This window comes from Thyridium curvatum (genome assembly GCF_004353045.1).
Source record: "Thyridium curvatum strain D216 chromosome Unknown NODE_42_length_358865_cov_86.645117, whole genome shotgun sequence".
NCBI lineage: Eukaryota > Fungi > Ascomycota > Sordariomycetes > Thyridiales > Thyridiaceae > Thyridium > Thyridium curvatum.
This window is the reverse complement of record NW_022156797.1, coordinates 177753-197369: the sequence shown is the minus strand read 5'-3', so window position 1 is coordinate 197369 and position 19617 is coordinate 177753. Positions and strand designations below refer to the sequence as shown.

The following is a 19617-nucleotide window of genomic DNA, read 5'->3' as shown; positions in this document are numbered from 1 at the left end:
TCGAGAAGGCAATGGCCCGCCCATCTCCAAGGGCGGGGTTGGAATGTGCTATCACTGCCGGCCTCTTGTGGATATCGGGATCTGCTGCCAGAGCGGAGGATGCTCTGCAGCTTGTTATCTCCCGATGCTGAGCTCATGGGACTGTCATACTTCGTACACACGGACGGCTGGAACGGGAGGAGCAAAAGATAGCTTGGGATGGGAAGACAAAGAAGGTTCGCTCGGAGACAGAGGCCAAGCAATGGGAATGGTTGGCAGGTCTCTCTTCGGTTTCTGAAGGTGTTAGACCAACTCAGGTCATTGGACAGGGTGACACTCCCGCTTTAGTGGGAAACGGCGCTGGTTGTGACTGGCTCGAGCTTGGGTTGAGCCCCGGGTATTTTGCTCTCGTCTCGGGAGCTCATCGAAGCTGATTGATCGGTTGATGAGCTTGAGAGTATGTAATAAGAGAGAGAGAGGGACTGACTGGGTAGAGCAAGGATGATTAGTAGCTGAGGAGTCATCCATCCATGTTCCCATCCTTTCCCCATCATTCATCCCATCTGTACCCTGACAACCGCATGAACATTAATATCCAGGCTAAGGTAAACAACCCACTACCTACCAAGGAAAACCCAATCTAGACGCTCGAAGGCAAGATAAAAGTTTCGCATCTCGTGTGTTTACTGAAACGAAATATCTGTCTATTCCCGCAGCGTTCTCCAAACAAGCTGCAGCCATCAGCCCAGAATTCGAAGTAAACATTCTGCATCGCTACACAGCATTCAAGAAAGAGCACCCCTACATCTCCTCCATTTAAATCCCAGAGGTCCCCACTAAATGTGCGGTCATCCACGGCAGCAGCCACCCCGCTCTGGATTCTAGGCCGACCTGCCCAAGGACCACTCACTACACCACCTGCAGCAACCTCGATCCCCAAACCATCCATCCCACCACCACTAAATAGCGACGCCCAAAAGTACCATCACGACTCGCCGATTGCAAACGCTCCTCCGCCTCATTGCAACTCACTCTTCACCTTGAACCCAGGCGTATTCGATCATCGATACGGAGACACAGTCCTTTGCCTCTTTGTCAGGCTGCAATCGTACCTCCTACCGACCCCAGTCGACCAGACTGCGAACCCAGCCAAGATGAACCCCCACCAGAAGAACAAGGTTGACATCAACGTATGTGTGGTTTTCGCTCCCTCAGCATGATCCCCCTTCAAGATTGTTTCCTCTCTGTTCTATATCTGTCCTCCTCTTAGAAGCAAACCCGAGGCATTTGCTACCGCATCCCCCTTCCACCCCAAACCCCGCCCAAGGACCAAAACCCATCGCTGACCTTCTCTCCCTTGGCCCAACCGAAACAGTCCCTCTCCCCCGAGGAGCAGCGCCTCTTCCGCCTCTACGGAAAGCTCCCCTCGCGCTCCGACCACTTCGCCAAGCACCTCAAGGAGCGCAAGTACTTTGACAGCGGCGACTACGCCCTCTCCAAGGCCGGCAAGGCCGACTCGGTCGACACGGGCGCCGTCGGCTCCCAGCACCCCGTCCCCGAGAACATCCCGCACCTGTCGTCCCCCGTCGGCAGCAACGGCGGCGGCGCCATCGGCGGCGCCGTGCCCGGCAGCGCCAACGCCCAGCACAACTTCCTGCAGGCGCACCAGCACCACCCGCAGGGCAGCATGCAGGCCGGCAGCCCCGTCAAGGAGAGCAGCTTCCTGCACCGCGAGACGAGCGCCGACGAGGTCGAGTACGAGGCGCAGCAGCAGCAGGGCGGCGGCGGCGGAGCGCAGAGCGAGGGTATTCCCATTCGGCGATAGTGGTTGCGCATGGCGATGAGGGCTCGGGAGGATGGAACACAAACTACATCGTACCTGAGTCCACTTTTGTAGGCTGTTGGTTGCCCTCGCTCGGCACTTCTGTTGTCTTTTTTTGGTGCCGTTATCGAAGCGATTCGCTTGTCGAACTCGTGACACCGGCCTTTCTTTCTATCTTGTTATGAGTCTACGAAACATCTACCTCTACTGCGGGCGTTGGGAACTTTTTGACTTCCAAGGAATTAAGAGAGAGGAAAGAGAGAGGGAGAGTGAAGGATCGATCAGAGATTGGGCCGAGCTAGAGAGTCTGCCATTTCCTTTCATCGTCTGTTATTCTGCCGTTTCTTGCCGGTAGTCTACCGCGAGGGAGATTGGGCTGGTCCGTCATCCGCATTCCTATAACTTGAAAAAAGAACACAAACAATCTGGAAAGACGGCAAGTCTCGATGGTGTATGTTGTCCCGAATACAGTCTGTCGTGGGATTGAGTCACGAGCTTATGTACTCTATGTCTTACAAATGTAGTTTCGACTGGAACTGATTGAAATTCTGTGCTTTTGTATACCGCCCGATCCTGTACCTTGACCCTACGGAATTCCATCGACTGGACCTGCCTCTTAGACCTTGTCGAAGACATCTTTTGTGAACCGATAACTCCTGTACCAGTAGACGAACAAATTGCTTGCTGCCCTACCCTCCCGTCATGCCCTATAGCTCAAGACCCTTCTTGGCCATCGCTAGCGCGCCGTCAAAGGTCTTGTTGCCTCCGATGAAGCCAGCAGCATGCACAAAGACGCACCCGGGGATCCCCGAAATCTCGTCGAGCTTCTCGTCGCGGAAGCCCCTCCACGCCTCGGGGAGCGGCTTCCTGCTCTGGAACGAGTCCTTGGTCACGGGCACGCACTGCACGCGCCACTTGGAGTCGGGAGCCGTGCCCTCCGGGTACAGCACGTAGACGACGACCTCGGACCCGGGCCCGGCCTCGCCCTCGAGGGTGTACAGGTGGTCCTTCCAGGGCACGGACTGGCCCTCGAACACCATGATGCGGCCGCGCTCGTCGTGCCGCCCCCGCTGCGCAAAGGCCTCGGCGACGATGGACCGCGCGGGCAGCCACGACTGGGTGTAGTAGTCGAGGTCGCGGTCGAACTCCTCGCCGATGCGGGCGCTGGCGGCCTCGAAGCGCGCGTCCTCGGCGGCCTGGGCGGCGGCCGGGTCCGCGGGCCGGGGGTCGTTCCAGTTGGGGTTCAGGCGGCCCACCATGGCGCCGAGGGTGAAGCCGCCGTCGGAGAAGGCCTTGGCCAGGCCCGCGGCGGAGACGGCGGCGGGGTCGTAGGCGGAGACGCCGTTGTCGTGGGCGTCGAGGGCCTCGACGAAGTTCTCGTAGATCTTGCGGTAGAGCACGTCGACCTCGGCGTCGTCTCCCGCCTGCTGCTGCTGCTGCTGCTCGCGGCCGAGCCGGCGCGCGATGATCTCGCGGCCAAAGTGCATGTACACGAGGCCCGCGGAGGACAGCTTGGTCTGGCGGCCGGGGAAAGTGGTGGCGAAGGTGCGCTGGTGGTGGTCGAAGCGGTTGGCCTCGGGGGCGTAGACGCCGCCGACGTCGACGACGGTGTGGCAGGCGTCGAGGCGGGCCGGGTCGCGGGTGCGGACGAGGGCGGCGCCCGCGTAGGTCGGGACGTGCCGGCGCAGCATGTGGACGGCGAGGGCCTCGTCGGCGTGGAAGTGGCCGTTGTGGGTGCCGATGGTGACCGGGGCGTCGCCGGTCTTGAGGCGTTTTGCTGCGTTCTCGGCCATCTTGGAGAGGGTGCGGAGCATTCAAAGATGGGGAGAGGTGAGGGTTGAGGTGAGGTGCGAGAGGATGAGAGGGTGGAAGGAGGGAGGAGGGGGCAAAAGTTCGCTCTTCTCCCTTTTTTTGGTGTAGATCTTCTTCTTGGATGAGTCTGATCTAGAGTAAGATGTCGATAGATCAGGCTTCCGTCGGATCTTTTAAGAGTTCGTAACTATGAGCTCGTTGCGAACAAGCGAGGTATGAGAGAGCTTGAAAGAGAGTGGATGAATGACATGCAAGTGCAGGTGAGCTATGAGATTTCAATCAATCAATCACAGGCGCCCAATTACAGGCCAGGCCACAGGAGCTGGAGCTTGATGAGCTAGCAGCCTAGCGACCACATGTGCACTGTACAATGGGGCGCCATACTTGACATTAGTGCTGAAACGAGGACGGTACCGCATCAACATTCGCCCGTATTCCACCCGACTGTGCTGCACCAGACAGTGCTGTTCAAGGTTTGAATCGCCGAAAGCAGCACTGAGCCAGCACAGGGCCGCACGTTTGTTTGCTGGACTCGAAGGTGCCCGGCTCATTCACTCCACCCACCCATCCATCCCATCCCAGCAGGCCAGCCAGCCGAACCCGTGAACTCTTCGCGCGTCGCCGGTTGTGCCAGAATGCGCTATTGTCAGGATCATGGCTGACTGAAAGAGACGCACCAGCCCTGCCCAATTCTCTCAATTCTTTCCCACGCATCTACACTTTCCTTCTCGACTTACCCACTCCCCCATCCCACGCTCCCTTTTCTCCCATCCACAGCGTTCCTTCCCATTGCCTCTCCCCCTCGCATCGTTATCACCCCGAAACGCCAATTATCACGATAGCCTCATAAAGGGAGGGCCAACCCGCACAAAAATGGACGACGACGCAGCCTCAGTGCACGACGTCAAGATGGAGGATGCGGGTGGCGACGACGGCAAGGTGATCGACAGCAAGCCGGGCTACAAGTCATGGAAGAAGAAGTATCGCAAGATGCGAATCACATTCGACCAGAAGATGCACGATGGAGAGGAGCTGCACAGACAGGAGCAAAAAGCTATCGAAACATCCAAGAGGATAGCAGTCGAGATCGAGTGAGTCCCACCTGCATTTGGCTTTCTCTACACAGATTCAATTTGACTAACGATCGATCCCATCAGTCGCCTTCTCGACCTCCTCCTCGACCTCAACAACTCGGCCCAGATCCCGACAGACAGGCGCTTCGACGTCAGCCTGGACATGCCCGCCGACGAGGACATCCCCCATCTCGACATCGACGACCCCAAGAACAAGCGCTACGTCGGCGAGAAGCCCGCCAAGTCGCTGGCCGAGCTCCTCAAGGAGGTCCCGCACCTCGACTACGCCGCCACGGCCGAGCGCTACCCAGAGCTCGTCGCCGACCTCCAGCCGCTCGAGGACTCGCCCGCCATCGACCCGTCGCAGGCGCAGCACCCGCCCTCGTTCCTCTCGGCCGACGATCTAGACAACTACATCTACGAAGTCGACTCGCGCCTGCCCCGCTCGGGCTCCCCCCTGCCGTCCCTCGCCCCTGCAGCCCATGCCAACGGCCACCACAACGGGACCAACGGCGTCCTCGCCAACGGCGGCTCCTTCGCCGCGGCCGTGGGCGCCGGCAAGGACCCGGCCTCGTCGAGCCGCGACTTCATGCTGCGCAACCCGACTAGTGTGTACAACTGGCTGCGCAAGCACGAGCCCAAGACCTTTCTGCAGGACGGCGAGACGACGCCCGCCGACCGCGACGACGACGCCCACTCGACGTCGCACCACCATCACCAGTCTACCACGACTAGCAGCGGGCGCGGCCGCAAGTCGACCGGCGCGCGCGGCGACCACCACCACGAGGGCGGCGGGCGCCGGTCCATCGGGGCCCGGGCTTCGAAGCGGGCGTCGGCGGCGCACGGCGGCCGCGGGAAGCGCCACTCGATGGACGAGAGCATGGACTACCTCGACGACGACACCGCTCATCACCATAGCGACAGTGGTGGTGGTGGCGGCGGTGGCGGGGGCAGGGGAGGCGGTGCGGCCAAGCGCAAGCGCAACCTCGACGACGACGCCGGGTACCGGCCCAAGGGCGGCGCGAGCCGGCCGCTTAAGCGGAGCAAGCGCCGGAGCGAGGGCGCTGTCGAGACCGCCTCGGGCCGGGCACCGTCCAACAAGCCGCGTGCGGGGCGCAAGAGTGACGGCGGGGCGGTGCTGTCTGCGTCCAAGGGGGCTACCCCTGAGGACGGGCGGGAGGAGGGGACTCGAGGCGGGGAAGGAGAGGATGTTGAGGCTTGAGAGGTCTCACAGCAGATGTATTAAGGCTGCGTAGGGGGGTTGTCTTCGCAGCGTAAGATGAGCGTCTGAGAGAGCATCCTGCGTCTTAGGTTGAGATGCCAACCAGTCAGCGCCACAACTGGGTTGGGCCCATTGTGTATCGCTGAAGCTGAAGCTGAAGCTGGGGCTGTCGTGATATATGGCGTCTTGAAGGGGGCGTTCCACGCGGATAGAGGAAGGGATGGGCAACAGGACTCTTTTTTTTCCTTTCCCCATTTTCCATAATCGTACCGGGAGGCAAGCAATTAAGGTGTACATTATCTATACAAAGAATGGCTTGGCTTGATGGCCAGCCCATTGGCCGAGACCAGACAAGGGCGGCGGCAGGAAGCGGGAGGAGCCAAAGGCGTTGGTTTGGTTTGGTTTGGTCGGGCAAAGTCATATTCCAAAAGCTATATCGTTTCTTCAGATCTCATTTTTTCAGTCACCCTCGTTTTCGAAGTTTGTGATACCAGTGATGCTCCAAGTCTACTACTGTGCTAGGGCTCCAACGCACTCGATCTGATATTGAAACTTTTGTATCTATGTGCAGGGCGGGGAAGGGGAAAGAGAATTGTATCTGAGCATGCAAGTTCCTCCTCTCCTATGTGCAACCATCCAAAAAAGTCGGCCTGTCTTTTGATCCCTTCGATTCTCTCTTAAATCTCCCGTCTTTACATGTACCGTACCCTCTTGGCTTTCCTCCAGGCTAGTCTTTATCTCTAGATGCTTTCTTTTCTGTCTTGTCCAAGAAAAAAAAAATGATATCAAGCAGAGATCCTCGCCTCGAAGAAATGCACCACAAAACAAAGTTACACACTCTTTGCAACGACATGTCTATCAAGTGTATATGCAGAGAGGGGAGCAACGAAAGACGTAAGAAAGAAAGATGATGAGAGGAGAAAAAAGAAGAGTAGATGCAGGCTATGCAAAAAAAAGAAGAAAATGCTGATCCAAAAGGATGATTGCCCATCCAGAAAGATATATCTGATCTAGTATAATGCTCTTCTCGTTTTTTCTCTTCCTTCGTCTCTCTTGATCTCTCCGATCTCGCGCGGACCAACTTGGGGTGCGGGATCATCTTGGAGAGAGTGAGAGAGAGAGGGGTTGGTCGTGGTGGTGGTGCAGGTTGTCTCGTCTCTGTCCCTCCCCCCGCCCTTTATCTCATCGGATGCACGTTGTTGACCCCAACATTCTTCCATTCACACACTCATCAACTTCCCCTCCCAATCCCACGGGGGATAAAGCCGTTGCATCCTACTTCCCCTCGGCGACTTTTTCCCCCTTCTTTTTCCCCTTCTTCACATTCTGATTTCTTTTTCTTCCCCATTCTTTTCCAAACACTGGGGGGGATTTCAATTGCCCTTTCCAAGAATCTCGCTTCATCTCCAAAAAAAAAAACGCAAGTCTTTTACAACTTCTCCTTGAGCGCGTTCTTCATGCGGCGCTCCACGGCGTTGAGGTACTCGGTCGTGGTGACGTAGTCCTCGCGCGCCGTCTTGCCGCACGCCAGCGCCAGGTCCTTGGTCATGATGCCGTCGACGTCGACCGTGTCGATGCACGCCTTCTCGAGCGCCTCGGCAAAGGCCACGACCTCGGGCGTCTCATCGAGCTTGCCGCGCTGGATCAGTCCCCGGGTCCACGCGAAGATGGAGGCGATGGGGTTGGTCGACGTCTCGCGGCCCTTCTGGTGCTCGCGGTAGTGCCGGGTCACGGTGCCGTGGGCGGCCTCGGACTCGAACGTCTTGCCGTCAGGGGTGATGAGCACCGACGTCATGAGGCCGAGGGAGCCGAAGCCCTGGGCGACGATGTCGGACTGGACGTCACCATCGTAGTCTGCGTTATGTCACTGTCAGCATTCTGGAAACCAAGGTAGGCTATCACGAGAAAAAAAAAAGAAAAACTCACTTTTGAGGGCCATGATGTAGCCGCCGGAGCTCTTGATCATCTGGGCGACCATGTCGTCGATGAGGCGGTGCTCGTACCAGATGTTCTTCTTCTCAAACTCGGCCTTGTACTGGGTGTCGTACAGCTCCTGGAAGATGTCCTTGAAGCGGCCGTCGTAGCGCTTGAGGATGGTGTTCTTGGTGCTCATGTAGAGCGGCAGCTCCTTGTCGAGCGCCAGCTTGAACGAGGCGTGGGCGAAGCCGGTGATGGACTCGTCCGTGTTGTACTGGGACTGGGCGACGCCGCCGCCGTTCTTGAACTCGAAGACCTCGACCTCCTGGGGCTCGCCGCCCTTGGGGGTGAAGGTCATGGTCAGCTTGCCGGGGCCCTTGCAGACCATGTCCTTGGCGCGGTACTGGTCACCAAATGCGTGACGGCCGATGATGATGGGCTTCTTCCAGCCCTGGACGAGGCGGGGAATGCGGTCGATGACGATGGGCTCACGGAAGACGGTACCGCCGAGGGCGTTGCGGATGGTGCCATTGGGCGAGAGCCACACTGTGGTGAGACAAGAAAAAGATCTGGTCAGCTGGTGGTTCTTTCTTTTTCTTCATTTATTTCTCTCTCGAGGTCTCGTTATGAGGACGATGTTGCACCCCGCCACTGTTGCGGTGTATTTGCCGTGCCATGATTTTTCCTGGGGCAATGTGGCGGCTGTCTTCTCCCCGCAACGTCGCGCAGTTGTGCGGGGAGGGGATCGGCAGGCGCACAATGCTTTGGGGTCATGCATGGCGTATGCAACAGCGGGAGGGCAAGTGTCAGTGGTGGTGTGGGTGTGGCTTACTCTGCTTCAGCTTGAACTCCTCGACACGGGCCTCATCGGGAGTGATGGTGGCGCACTTGACACCGACCTGGTACTTCTTGATGGCCTCGGCGGCGTCAATGGTGACCTGGTCGTTGGTCTCGTCACGGTACTCGAGGCCGAGGTCGTAGTACTTGAGGTCGATGTCGAGGTAGGGGAAGATGAGCTTGTCCTTGATGTCCTTCCAGATGACGCGGGTCATCTCGTCGCCGTCGAGCTCGACGACGGGGTTCTTGACCTTGATCTTAGCCTGGGTGGCCATGTTGCGCGACGACAGTGAGGGCTGGCGGAGGTAGACCGATGTCGGCAGGACGAATCTCGGAGCGACGGTAGGGCGGAGGACGGGGGCAGCACGGCGGGTGATAAAGGGAGCAGCGGACCGGAAGGCAGAGGCGGCGACGGCGGGAGACATGATGAGAAAAGGACCCCGAGGGATTGGATCGGTGAAGCAGCGGTTTTGAGTTATAAAGGGGAGGGGGGGTTTTCTCGACTGCGATTTCTCAGCCACAGGAAAAACGAAAGCCGAGGGAGAGACCGGCTAGGCTTTTGGGACTAGGGATGCGGGCGGACAGGGCCAGAGTGTGTGTGCGACGCGCGACAGCGGCAGGCTTCGGCCAAGTTCCGAGCGGAATGGGAGGACGATGTTCGGGATCGGGGGGATCTTTTCTCGAGCTTTTGCCCCCCTAGCTAGTGGGAATTCCTTGGACGAGTCGGTAGCTTCGTGGGTCTCGAGGTAGGTATGGAGTAGTGTAGTGCGGTATAATCGTGTGTGGACTTTTGTGTGTGTAGTTTGCGTGCTTGGAGGAGTACCAAGGCTTGCAAGGACGGGTGTGCGAGGGCGGAGGAGACGACGTGTGGGTCGGGGGCTCTCAAAGTCGCGCGGATCGTGTCGGCGGCGTCGGGGCGGTGGCGTATCACAGCTGCAGGAACGAGGATCTGGGGGAGACAAGAGATGGAGACACCAGGTAGTTAGGTGTAACAAATACCCTGTACTAATTTGTATTGTTTGTAAGACGTTGCAGAATTGCAGATGCTTTTCAAGAGGAGAGAATACAGAGTCAAAGGTTCAGAGAGCACGGATAGAGAAGAAAATGTCTCAAGACAGAGGAGGAGTCGTCACAGCAGCAGCAGAAGAAGACAACATGTGTGCAGAACCACAGTGCAGGTGGTCACGGGCAGCAACAACGCGGAGAAGGCGGCAGCGGGCCAAATCAGAATGAGGGGAAATCGCGGATAACCTGGCGATCTGGCTGGCTGGTTCAATGTTGCTGGATTTGAGCTTGATGAGTGGTTGGTGGTGAGCCAGTTTCGACTGACTGATGTCTGTGTCTGTGTGTGGTGGTAGCCTTGGTACCTACACCGTAGTTAGTTGCCGCATTGGAACATTTGATCCCAGCATCCCAGCAAAACCCAAGACGAAGGGCATTGCGGATGCGGAAGGTGCCTGCCCAAACCTCAAACCTGCGCACGGCGCCCCGGAGCTTGGCTCGACCCGATCGTAGTTACGATGCGGCCGTGGTTCCAGGCGCAATGAAACCCCGAGAAGGGGCCTCTGGGGTCCTCTGTTGGGACAATGGCCGCGCTGTGATTGGCCGCTGCGACAGCACCCAGACGAAACACGGCCGCCTGCAACTACCGCTGGTCGGATCGGACTGCAGAACAATACCCGCCAAGATGGGCAACCTAATAAGCCCTTGGCCACCATCAATCACTGATGTTTGCTCGGACCGCAAACGGGGGTTTCGATCTCAATGCTGTGTCCCGCTTTGATATAACTTGTACATGTATCAAGTCCGGCATATCCTCCCTTCAGGATCTGGCCTTACTCATGTTTGATCTGGAAGCCCCTCAGTTTCCCATGGATCTCTGCCGGCCACACAGCGAGTCTGGTAAGACCTTTTCCGGCTCCCAAGGGCAGCCCTGTAGCGGGTAATTAGCAGGGACGACAGGCGGCTTGACAGGGAGCCCAGGTGGGCCGCCATGGCGCGATGAGGGGGTGCGGGCTTCTCCACAATGCCTTGGGCTGCCCTGCGTTGGCGGGGTTCAGTGCCTGGGTATGGTAACCTGGGAAGCCGACCGTAGCCAAGTACGCCGGATCATCACGCAACCACTCACCAGCCAGGGAAATGCGCAACGACACACCTCTTTGGGCAAATCAGAGGGCCAGAATTACACCTCACTCTTTTGTGTTGTCGTCCAGCCTACATCAACTGAGAGGGAGAGAGCACGATTGCACTGCCAAGGCGTCACCGGGGGAGTCCCACAGGCCTGTCTCCCACGAGAACCAAGGATAAATAAGTTGTGGCGTCATTGAACGAAGCATAAAAAACAGCTCCAGCGAGGGCCCTGGTTCCTTCTTCGGTGTCTCCTTGCGGACCATCAAAAGTCCTCCCGTGCATTAGCTCCGTGTGGTCTTTCATACCCGACATAAACATACCCTTGACGTTCTTTGTTCGCGAACCAAGCCCAGACGGGCATCAAGTCGTTAGCAATCCCACGCAAGCTCGCACGACAGCAACAGCCAAGCGCTGGAAGGTGGCGCCCCCCACGGTCCACACCGGGCCTCTTCGGGATGTCCATCAAATGAGACTTGTCGAGTTAAAGGGTCTCTTGGTCCTGGCCGAACCATCCGTTCCTCTGGGAGGTCCAAACTCGGCATCTTACGGGGTCCTTAAGTGCCCGTCGTGAGTCTTTATGTAATCCATCCCTCGCAAAACTGCCTCGAACCCTCACTCCGGTGGCCTTGTCTATGAATACCTACACCCTGCTGTCCTGTCTCCATCGACTAACCCCTTGGGCACTTGGGTGGGCGAGAGGGGAGCCAGCTCCGGACTGCTCTGCGGCAGACACCCGGAAGGTTGCTTCCCGCGTTCCGTGGTGCGGCAGGAGCCTTGATATTTCGAGTCTTTCGTGGTCTCAAAATCGATCAGGTACATGATATCTGGTATCCCGAACTCACACGTATAGACTGGAAGAATCGTCCCTATCTCCCCGATCACGTCGCTGAGATAGTCCTCAGTCCTCGCTACGCGGTTTTGTGGTCGGCAGACAAACTCCGCAGCTGCTCCACACGATGTCGGCATTTACGACCACTTTACACAAATTTTCGTTATTAATCGGGCTTACGTTTAGCATTGTGACATACATTTAGCATCATGACATACATCACCGTCCAAGGCCATTCCACTCATCTTCCAAAGGCCAAGTAGCTATCGTTCTTGTTTAATAGGACAGGCGGCGTCTCAGTGGTGGACTGCAAAGTTGCCCGCCGCGTACCGGCGCTCTGCGGGTAAGCGATGAATCAGTAGCAGCTCCGACGTACGGAGCCGGCTGCCGCCGCGAGCCACGACAACAACAGCCAATCGTCGTACTCCCACTCTCTATTCAAGGCTTAACAAGTCAGAACGAAGATCCTCCGCCACCTTCGCAAACCATACATCTTCAAAAGACTCTTTTATTCCGCTGCGTAGAACAGTTGAGCCTGAATTTGTGTTAGTGCTCCCTTTGGTGTGATCTATGTTTTGAAGTGTAAAGGTATCTCATTGATGGTATCAAACTGGGGTTCCAAGCATAGAGTGCATGCCCGGCACACACCTTCCTGTCTCCGGATATCGAGGAGGCAGACTCCTAGAGTCTGCCACTGCATCACATGATGTCTGGCCCCTTCCACGCAAACCATATGGTAATAGATCATCCATCGCTTTCAGAATACGAACGAGTAAAAGACAGTTGGTCGTTTCGAAGCCAAAATACTTTGCACCCAACGCCCATTCCCTCTCGGACCTTGGCCCCGAAGAGCCCTCCTAGGAGCCGCCGACCCGGCCCAGTCTGCCGAGTCTACCAAAGCGAGTCCGGATCGACCACGTTGTTGGTCTGCTGGTGATACTGCTGATGCTGCGGCTGGAGCTGCAACGGCTTCGGCCGCGCCGGTAGGCCCACCGCTGCCGCTACTCCCCTACTGCCTCCGGCGGCGGCTGTCTGGTTGCTCGACCTGTTCGACCGCGTTCCTTCCGACCGGGGGGATATCTCCCCGGGCAGCACGTACGGCACCGTCTGCGAGGGTGGTATCTCGTAAGGCGGCGTCTTCTGGGAGTATTGGTACGTCGGCGCCAGCGGCTGCGCGGACCTCGGCGTCGTCCGCGCGCTCGCGCTCGCGCTCACGCTTCTCGATAGCGTCGCCCCGATGTTGGGCTTGTAGTGCGGCGGGTACTCCTCCTCCTCCGCCTGCCGCTGTTCCCCGTACTGCTTGTTGCTATGCCGCCACGACTTCCTCTCCTTCTTTTTCTTCATCTCGTGCGACGACGACGCCGCCGCCGCCGCGGGGTGCTGGTCGTAGGTCCCGCAGTACCGCGGCGAGGAGGCATGCAGCGGCACGGAGCCGTCGGCAGCGGCGTTAACGTCACCGCCGCCGTGGTAATAGTAGCCATCGTCGTCACAGATGCTGCTGCTGCTGTACTCGGGGGAGGTCTCGGCCCAGGCGCGGCGGCCAAATGCGGCGCCCGGGTGGGCGAGAGAGAGCACGAGGCTGGCGATGAGGACAAGGGCGCCGTCCAGCACGACAGTCATAACCTCTGACTGGGCAAGGAGGGAGTCGAGGCCGCCCGCGAACTGGACGATGCGGCAGATGGTGCGGATGAGGAGCAGGGCTGTGGCGATTTGCAGGCCTGTAGAGAAGCAGGTCAGCGTGTTGAAGAAGCTCTCTGAGGGGTAAGAAAAGGCTACTGGTTCCCCCCTCATTGTTGGTTCTGCCTTCTACTTACACAGCCCAAAGATTTTAAAGTGCGTCGAGAGGAAGACGGCCGAGTGCCGGGGCTCGATCAGGTGGCGCTCCCGCGTGATGCGCAGGATGAACCAGTAGTAGAGGACAAAGAAGAGGATGAGGCTGCCGAGTTGGATGCCCAGGCCGGCGATGAGGACGTGGACGCCTTGTGTTATCTGTCACGCAATCGGGTTCTGGGTCAGTAGATGTCTAGAATCTGGCATATTTGCTCTGCCAAACACGGCAGGGGCAGGTCACATACTTCTCCTTTACTCGCGCCATTCGCAGCAAACGAGCACCCAACGGCCTGGAACGCGAGGGTAAACGCGTTGAAGGCGAGGAACAGGAACCCGAGGTACAGAGGCCTCGACACCAGGCTCAGCTCCCGGCCATAGAGGACGAGGACGTGCGGTAGCACGAGGTATATCGCGCCGCTGATGAAAGTCGGCCCCATGACGAGCCCGACTAACGAGACGGCAAAGTACTGGCGGCTGGCCTGGTCGGTCCGCAGCATGATGCGGCCGACGTAGCCCATGACCTCGCAGAGCAGGCCGAGCACGAACGTGACGGCGTAGAGGGGCGTGCGGTACCGCACGCCCAGGACGACCTGCACGGGGACCAGCACGGCCGAGGCGGCCAGCATGACGGCGCTGCCCTCGAGGCTCGGCGGCGAGGACAGGAAGCCGCCTGCCACGGGGCAGGTCGCCGCCGTGCAGTCTCCCGGGTTGAGGCTGGTCATGGTGGCTGTCAAAATACTGAACTTCGTTGCCCGGTCAAAGTCGTGGAAGTGCCTTGAACGGGCAGAGGCCTGTCGACAGAGGGCGTTTCGGTCTCTACATCTGAAGACTCAAAAGCCTTGGCCCCTGGAATAGCGAGATGACCGGAGGAGGTGCTTGGCGAGGAAAGGTGGAAGAGTAACGATGAGAGGAAGGACGACGAAGTAGAGTTCGGCAGATGGTAGTGTGCCGTGGCTGGCAGTTATAGCTTGGCATCCGGGAGTGAGTGCTTTTGTCGAGTGCAGGACCAACGACACAGTACGACCCAGGGCTCTGGTTCAACCTTGCATATCGTAGTTAGGCGCCCAGGATATAGTGCTATTGCTGCGGAGTGCAGGGAAAGCAATATGCGTGTAGCATTCTAGGTCGAACCCCAGTTGCCGTCACTTTATCCAGCATTCAGTTGGGAACTCGTGAGGGATAAGACCGGCTGCAGGCGAGCAGCAAAGCAGGAGTGTGCAGCGTCACAAGGAGGACGAGAAGGCCGTGGTGTGGGAAACCCCCAACGGAGGGTCTGCTCTACACCCTCTTCTTGTGGGTGGCTTGAATTTTGTTCCCTCATCTCGACAATGGCCAAGGTCCATTCTGATAGGGCAGGCAGACCAGGCTCCGATGTGGTGCAACGCTCCCTCACCGTGCTCCCGTGGCCCCCATCAGAGCATCGACTCGGATAGGATGCGGCGTGAACCCTACGGAGTATGTGGGTGTGGACTCGGCCGAACCCTCCATCTCAAGCAAACAGGCAGGTGGTGGGCAAATGGGCCTCTGGAGTACGGGCCGGGCAGCAAGAGCACCCTCTCACTCCTCGAGTCGGGGGGGTTCAGCAACTTGACTGGCCTCAGGAGCTAAGCACACCGTTGCAACGGAGGATCCGATGCTCTGGTACTCCCGCCAACGGCCCCGGGCGTCTCGAGGCCCTCGCCAATCACGACGCGAGTTCTGTGCCCTTGTCTGACTTTAGCCAAGCAAACTCCGCCCACCTTTTACTCAATCTGCGAGCATATGCAGCAAGTAATCAATCCACGGCCCTCTGCTCGTTGGTCCAAGACGCGAGGCAAGGGTGTGATTTTGTCCAATGGTGGATCTGCCGCAGCTTATTTCGTTTTCTGCTGTACAAAGTACCCCCCTGATCTGGGGAAACACGAAGGCCTTCACGGTGGCGGGCCACCCCCAGAGTTTTGGGGGCCAGGCCATAAAGCATATCTTTCGTGCAGCCAACAGCAGCTGGGTGTCCATTTCGGGACGCACAACTCTTCTGTTGTCACGCGTTCGTTCTGTGGAGGGCGGCCGTCTAGGGCGGCCCAGAGCAAACAAACATGTTTGCAGCGATCATCAGCCCTCCCGCCGGCGGGTCTTCCGGGGAAGCCAAGCTTGCCAACCGCGAATCCTCAATGCTACTCGTGAAGCATATGAGGAAGTTTGGACTGCAGATCTGCGAAGCTGCTCGATCCAGGCCTTGACGGATTGTTCCTTGGCCATGACTGGCATGATCCTAGATCCAGTGGCAGAAGATGTCCGTTCGACTGATTGGTCCGAGTTGACACCAATTCTGCCAACGGCTGGCCTGCATGGGCGCTTATTAGAGTGGCCTCATTTTCGATCAGCGCAGGGAAGAGGAGATAGCGGAAGATCGGATGCTGCGGGCCTGGTGTGTGCTGGAGGGCTGCGCCGCGATGCTGTTGGCTGCAGAGCGCAGATCGGAAGATACTAGGTACCCCAGCCCTCCATCTCGAGGCCTAATCAGGCAGCCAGCTCTCGAGATGTACGGAGTTACGTGCATTTCCATTTCGCATTCGGCTAGGGGCGGATGGTGGAGGGTTGAGTTGAAACAGAGTGGGAGTCCTCTCTCGGAAGAGGGTCCAGATGTTTGCATGTGCTCTTTCCCGGATATCGATAGTAGAGCTTCGTGTTGGACTGGCGCAGGAAGTATCCCATCACGGCAGGTGCTACCCCACAACACTCATGATACCTAACAAAGTTGATAACACGAACGACCAAAGACTTTGGTCTTGATTCAGGAACAGTCTTTGCCGGCGAGTGGCCATCAGGGATAGAAAAGTCATGCTGGACGAGGGAGGGTACGGGATTCTGGACACTAACCTGTGCTGACCATTCGGCAACCCTCACCTTTCACAGCACAAACACACAGTGCACTACCTCGGTTTCTCTCAAAGGGCTTTATGCATTGTAACAGCTGCACTGAATGAGACTTTGAAGTGTTCCTGACCATGATGACCTGCTCCCCTTTCCTCCACAGACATCTGTGCCAGTCTTCTCAAACCAGCAGGTGGTTGAGGATTGACGAACAGGGGGCACGGACGCTAACCCGTAGGCCGTAGGGCTAAACACGCTAATAAGAAGCCGACCCGCTGTTCTCCAGGGCTGTTTCTCGTCCGTCACATCCACTGTAACGAGATTTGGGGGCCGTTCGGCGGCTAATTTTTGTGACAGTTTTCCCACTAGGCGGCCTGCTCCCGTCTCGAGCGGGCGTGCGCGCGTGACGTCAAGGAAGAATGAACTCGCGGATCCTGCCGAGGACTGTCAAGCTTCCACTACGCCTGGCCACCACGTGAAAGTCTGGGTTTTCTTAATCAACGAGTAGGAGGGCAGGCAGTATTGAGATTGGCGCTCAGCATCCCATAGGTCTCGGCAGTTGCACCTCAGCCGGCGCACATGGATGTGGGTGAGAGATGAAGACTCTCGTGCCTGGGTCACCATGGCGCCACTCCTCCTCGTCGCTGCTGCTACTGGCAAACAGACCCCAGCCATTCCCCTCACCATGGCCAGGTAGCCCCCCCTCGCGCCGCCAAGCAGCAACAGCACGGCACATTGCCGTCTCGGCACCGCACCGGAGCACTTCCGGCACCGGCGGTGACAAGGGCGGGAGCCAAGACCCGCGCATCCGGGACCTCGGCCGCGAGATCGCCGACGAGTACGCCCAGATCCGCAAGCACTACGACGCGCCCCGGCACCCCATCGTCCTGGCCCACGGGCTCCTGGGCTTCTCGGAGCTGCGCCTGGCCGGCGACTACCTGCCCGCCATCCAGTACTGGCACGGCATCCAGGCCGCCCTCGAGGCCCAGGGCGCCAGGGTCATCACGGCCTCGGTCCCGCCCTCGGGCACCATCGAGCAGCGCGCCGCCAAGCTGAGCGACGACATCGCCGCCGCCGCCGCCGCCGAGGACGATACCGTATCCTCGGGCGTCAACATCGTGGCGCACAGCATGGGCGGCCTCGACGCGCGGTACATGGCCTCGCGCCTGCGGCCGCGGGGCGTGCGCGTCCGCTCCGTCGTCACCGTCGCCACGCCGCACCACGGCAGCGCCTTCGCCGACTACCTCATCGACGAGATGCTGGGCCCCGCCAACCTGCGGCGCGCCTACGCCCTGTGGGAGCGCACGACGGGCTTCGGCACCGGCGCCTTCGCGCAGCTCACGCGCCGGTACATGGAGCGCGAGTTCAACCCGGCCACGCCCGACGACCCGGCCGTGCGGTACTTCTCCTACGGCGCTATGGTGCGCGGCCGCCCGCCGCTCTTCAGCCCGTTCCGCCAGTCGCACCGCGTCATCGAGCAGCTCGAGGGCCCCAACGACGGGCTCGTCAGCGTCCAGAGCAGCAAGTGGGGCGCGTACAAGGGCACGCTCGTCGACGTGAGCCACCTGGACCTGATCAACTGGAGTAACAGGCTTAGGTGGGCTGTCAAGAAGTGGATGGGTCAAGATAAGATGTGAGTATTTTTCTTTTCTTTTTTTGCTACTGACACGGCTGCACGGGCTGGCGGGAAAGGATACTGATGAGTCTTTGCTGCTGCTGCTGCCCAGGTTCAACGCCATTGCCTTCTATCTTGATATTGCAGACATGCTTGCCAAGGAAGGGCTGTGAAGAGACACACCATAGCTGGGCACGGGCAATGTGTACATTCTAAACAAGGGTGGACCTCGATCGCAAAAGCAAAGGGGGGAGCTGTATTCTAGCACTGTACTCTTGACATAGTCAGCGGGCACATAGACGAGGAGGTTTGATGTATGATACACTGCAGGATGGGCTCCGTACGAGACATGGGAGCCGCGGGCGGTATTGCTCACGTTCACTGGATAGGAGCGCTTCGAAACGATTGGGGCTTGAAGTATCTAGAATGCTGCCAATAGAACCAGGCATCTATTACTGACTGCATAGGTCGGCCCGTCCGGGAGCGGCCGGACCTCAACATCAAAGGCACTGCCTCCACTTCACGGATTGCCTGGATTTCCCGCAGTACAATGTACAGAGCGATGGTCTCGTAGTTTACAAAGTTGCGCACTCTGATTTCAGTTCCAAGACGCACTAGAAAGCCTCAACTCAGAAGAACAGCTCAGGTGCTCGGTATCGGATGATAGTGCAGGATGAAAAGAGCCTCACCAGGCAGCAAGGTTGCCGTGTAATCAGGTCTGGACGAGAAGGAGGGGCGACAAGTGCAAGAGGCAAGCCAGCAAAACCACACGATGACGGCAGACCAAGCAGCTGCCCAAAGATCGAGCAGGCAAGGCTGAGCTCCACGATCCCACCCACACCACCACCACCACCACCACCCGCGGGCCTGCATACCCGTTCCCACCGCAGCAGCATGGCATGCATGCTGCTGCCCTGCTGCTGCCTACGGGCTAGGCCAGCCGTATTTCACTCTTTCCCGTGCTATGCGAGGCTTTCTCTCTCTGCGGCATTTGCACAGTCATAAAATGTCATTATTTGGGTATCTAAGATATCAATGTTGAGAAAACGAACGAACAGGACTGGGCGAGGCAGTCTTCCCTGCCGTCCCGCAATCCCATAACGTACCACACCACTTTCCCAGGTCCAAGGAAGAAAAGCCCTGCAGCTTGCTTGCTTGCTTCCTGGCTTGCATGCAGACTCCTCGGACCCGTTTCCCGCTCACACACATACACACACACACACACACACACACACACACACATGTCCCTCCCGCCTGTAGTCTAAACGCCCTGCGCCACATGCCATGCACACTTTCCGTAAGCGGAAGGGGGGGGTGATGCAAAAGTCCTCCCCGGAACGTTGTCTATGTGATAGAAAGAAATGGAGAGAGAGGAAAGGACGAATAAAGAGAACGGACGCAAAAGATTGAGCCTCCAATTCCACCACCCCAGCACAGGCTGCCCCTACCACGGGGAGAGGAGAAAAAAAAGAAGAACGCCGATCTGAGTGCGCCTGCGTGTGTGCCTGCGTACCGCAAGCCACTCCCGAGTCCCATGCACCCAGACAATAAGCGCCGCGAAATGGAAGACCCAAAAAGCAGTAAGCCAAACATCCTGGTTTCCTTTTTAATCAAGAAGAACGAGTGAGATGAGATGAGATGGGAGCGAGGGAGACGTGGTATAGCGTCAAAGGAGGAAAGCAAAAGCGTGCGATAGAG

General features: G+C 58.2%; 6 protein-coding genes across 6 annotated transcripts; 3 read left to right on the top strand and 3 right to left on the bottom strand.

The window, feature by feature from the left end:
- Positions 1-1133: 1133 nt before the first annotated feature.
- On the top strand, positions 1134-1804 carry E0L32_007099 (uncharacterized protein; the record flags this gene model as incomplete). Its single annotated transcript, XM_031141806.1, has 2 exons — positions 1134-1169; positions 1250-1804. 2 exons carry the CDS (start codon positions 1134-1136, stop codon positions 1802-1804), a joined length of 591 nt encoding a protein of 196 aa, XP_030993924.1.
- A 704-nt stretch (positions 1805-2508) lies between these two features.
- Positions 2509-3594, bottom strand: E0L32_007098 (uncharacterized protein; the record flags this gene model as incomplete). Its single annotated transcript, XM_031141805.1, has 1 exon — positions 2509-3594. The coding sequence occupies one exon, from the start codon at positions 3592-3594 to the stop codon at positions 2509-2511; it is 1086 nt and encodes a 361-aa protein (XP_030993923.1).
- Positions 3595-4486: 892 nt separating this feature from the next.
- E0L32_007097 (uncharacterized protein) lies at positions 4487-5908 on the top strand (the record flags this gene model as incomplete). Its single annotated transcript, XM_031141804.1, has 2 exons — positions 4487-4704; positions 4771-5908. 2 exons carry the CDS (start codon positions 4487-4489, stop codon positions 5906-5908), a joined length of 1356 nt encoding a protein of 451 aa, XP_030993922.1.
- Positions 5909-7337: 1429 nt separating this feature from the next.
- E0L32_007096 (uncharacterized protein) lies at positions 7338-9087 on the bottom strand (the record flags this gene model as incomplete). The annotated part of the gene is made up of 3 exons (XM_031141803.1): positions 7338-7762; positions 7835-8371; positions 8658-9087. 3 exons carry the CDS (start codon positions 9085-9087, stop codon positions 7338-7340), a joined length of 1392 nt encoding a protein of 463 aa, XP_030993921.1.
- Positions 9088-12512: 3425 nt separating this feature from the next.
- Positions 12513-14173, bottom strand: E0L32_007095 (uncharacterized protein; the record flags this gene model as incomplete). Its single annotated transcript, XM_031141801.1, has 3 exons — positions 12513-13339; positions 13436-13610; positions 13697-14173. 3 exons carry the CDS (start codon positions 14171-14173, stop codon positions 12513-12515), a joined length of 1479 nt encoding a protein of 492 aa, XP_030993920.1.
- Positions 14174-16926: 2753 nt separating this feature from the next.
- Positions 16927-18092, top strand: E0L32_007094 (uncharacterized protein; the record flags this gene model as incomplete). Its single annotated transcript, XM_031141800.1, has 3 exons — positions 16927-16997; positions 17065-17937; positions 18032-18092. The coding sequence occupies 3 exons, from the start codon at positions 16927-16929 to the stop codon at positions 18090-18092; spliced, it is 1005 nt and encodes a 334-aa protein (XP_030993919.1).
- Positions 18093-19617: the final 1525 nt, after the last annotated feature.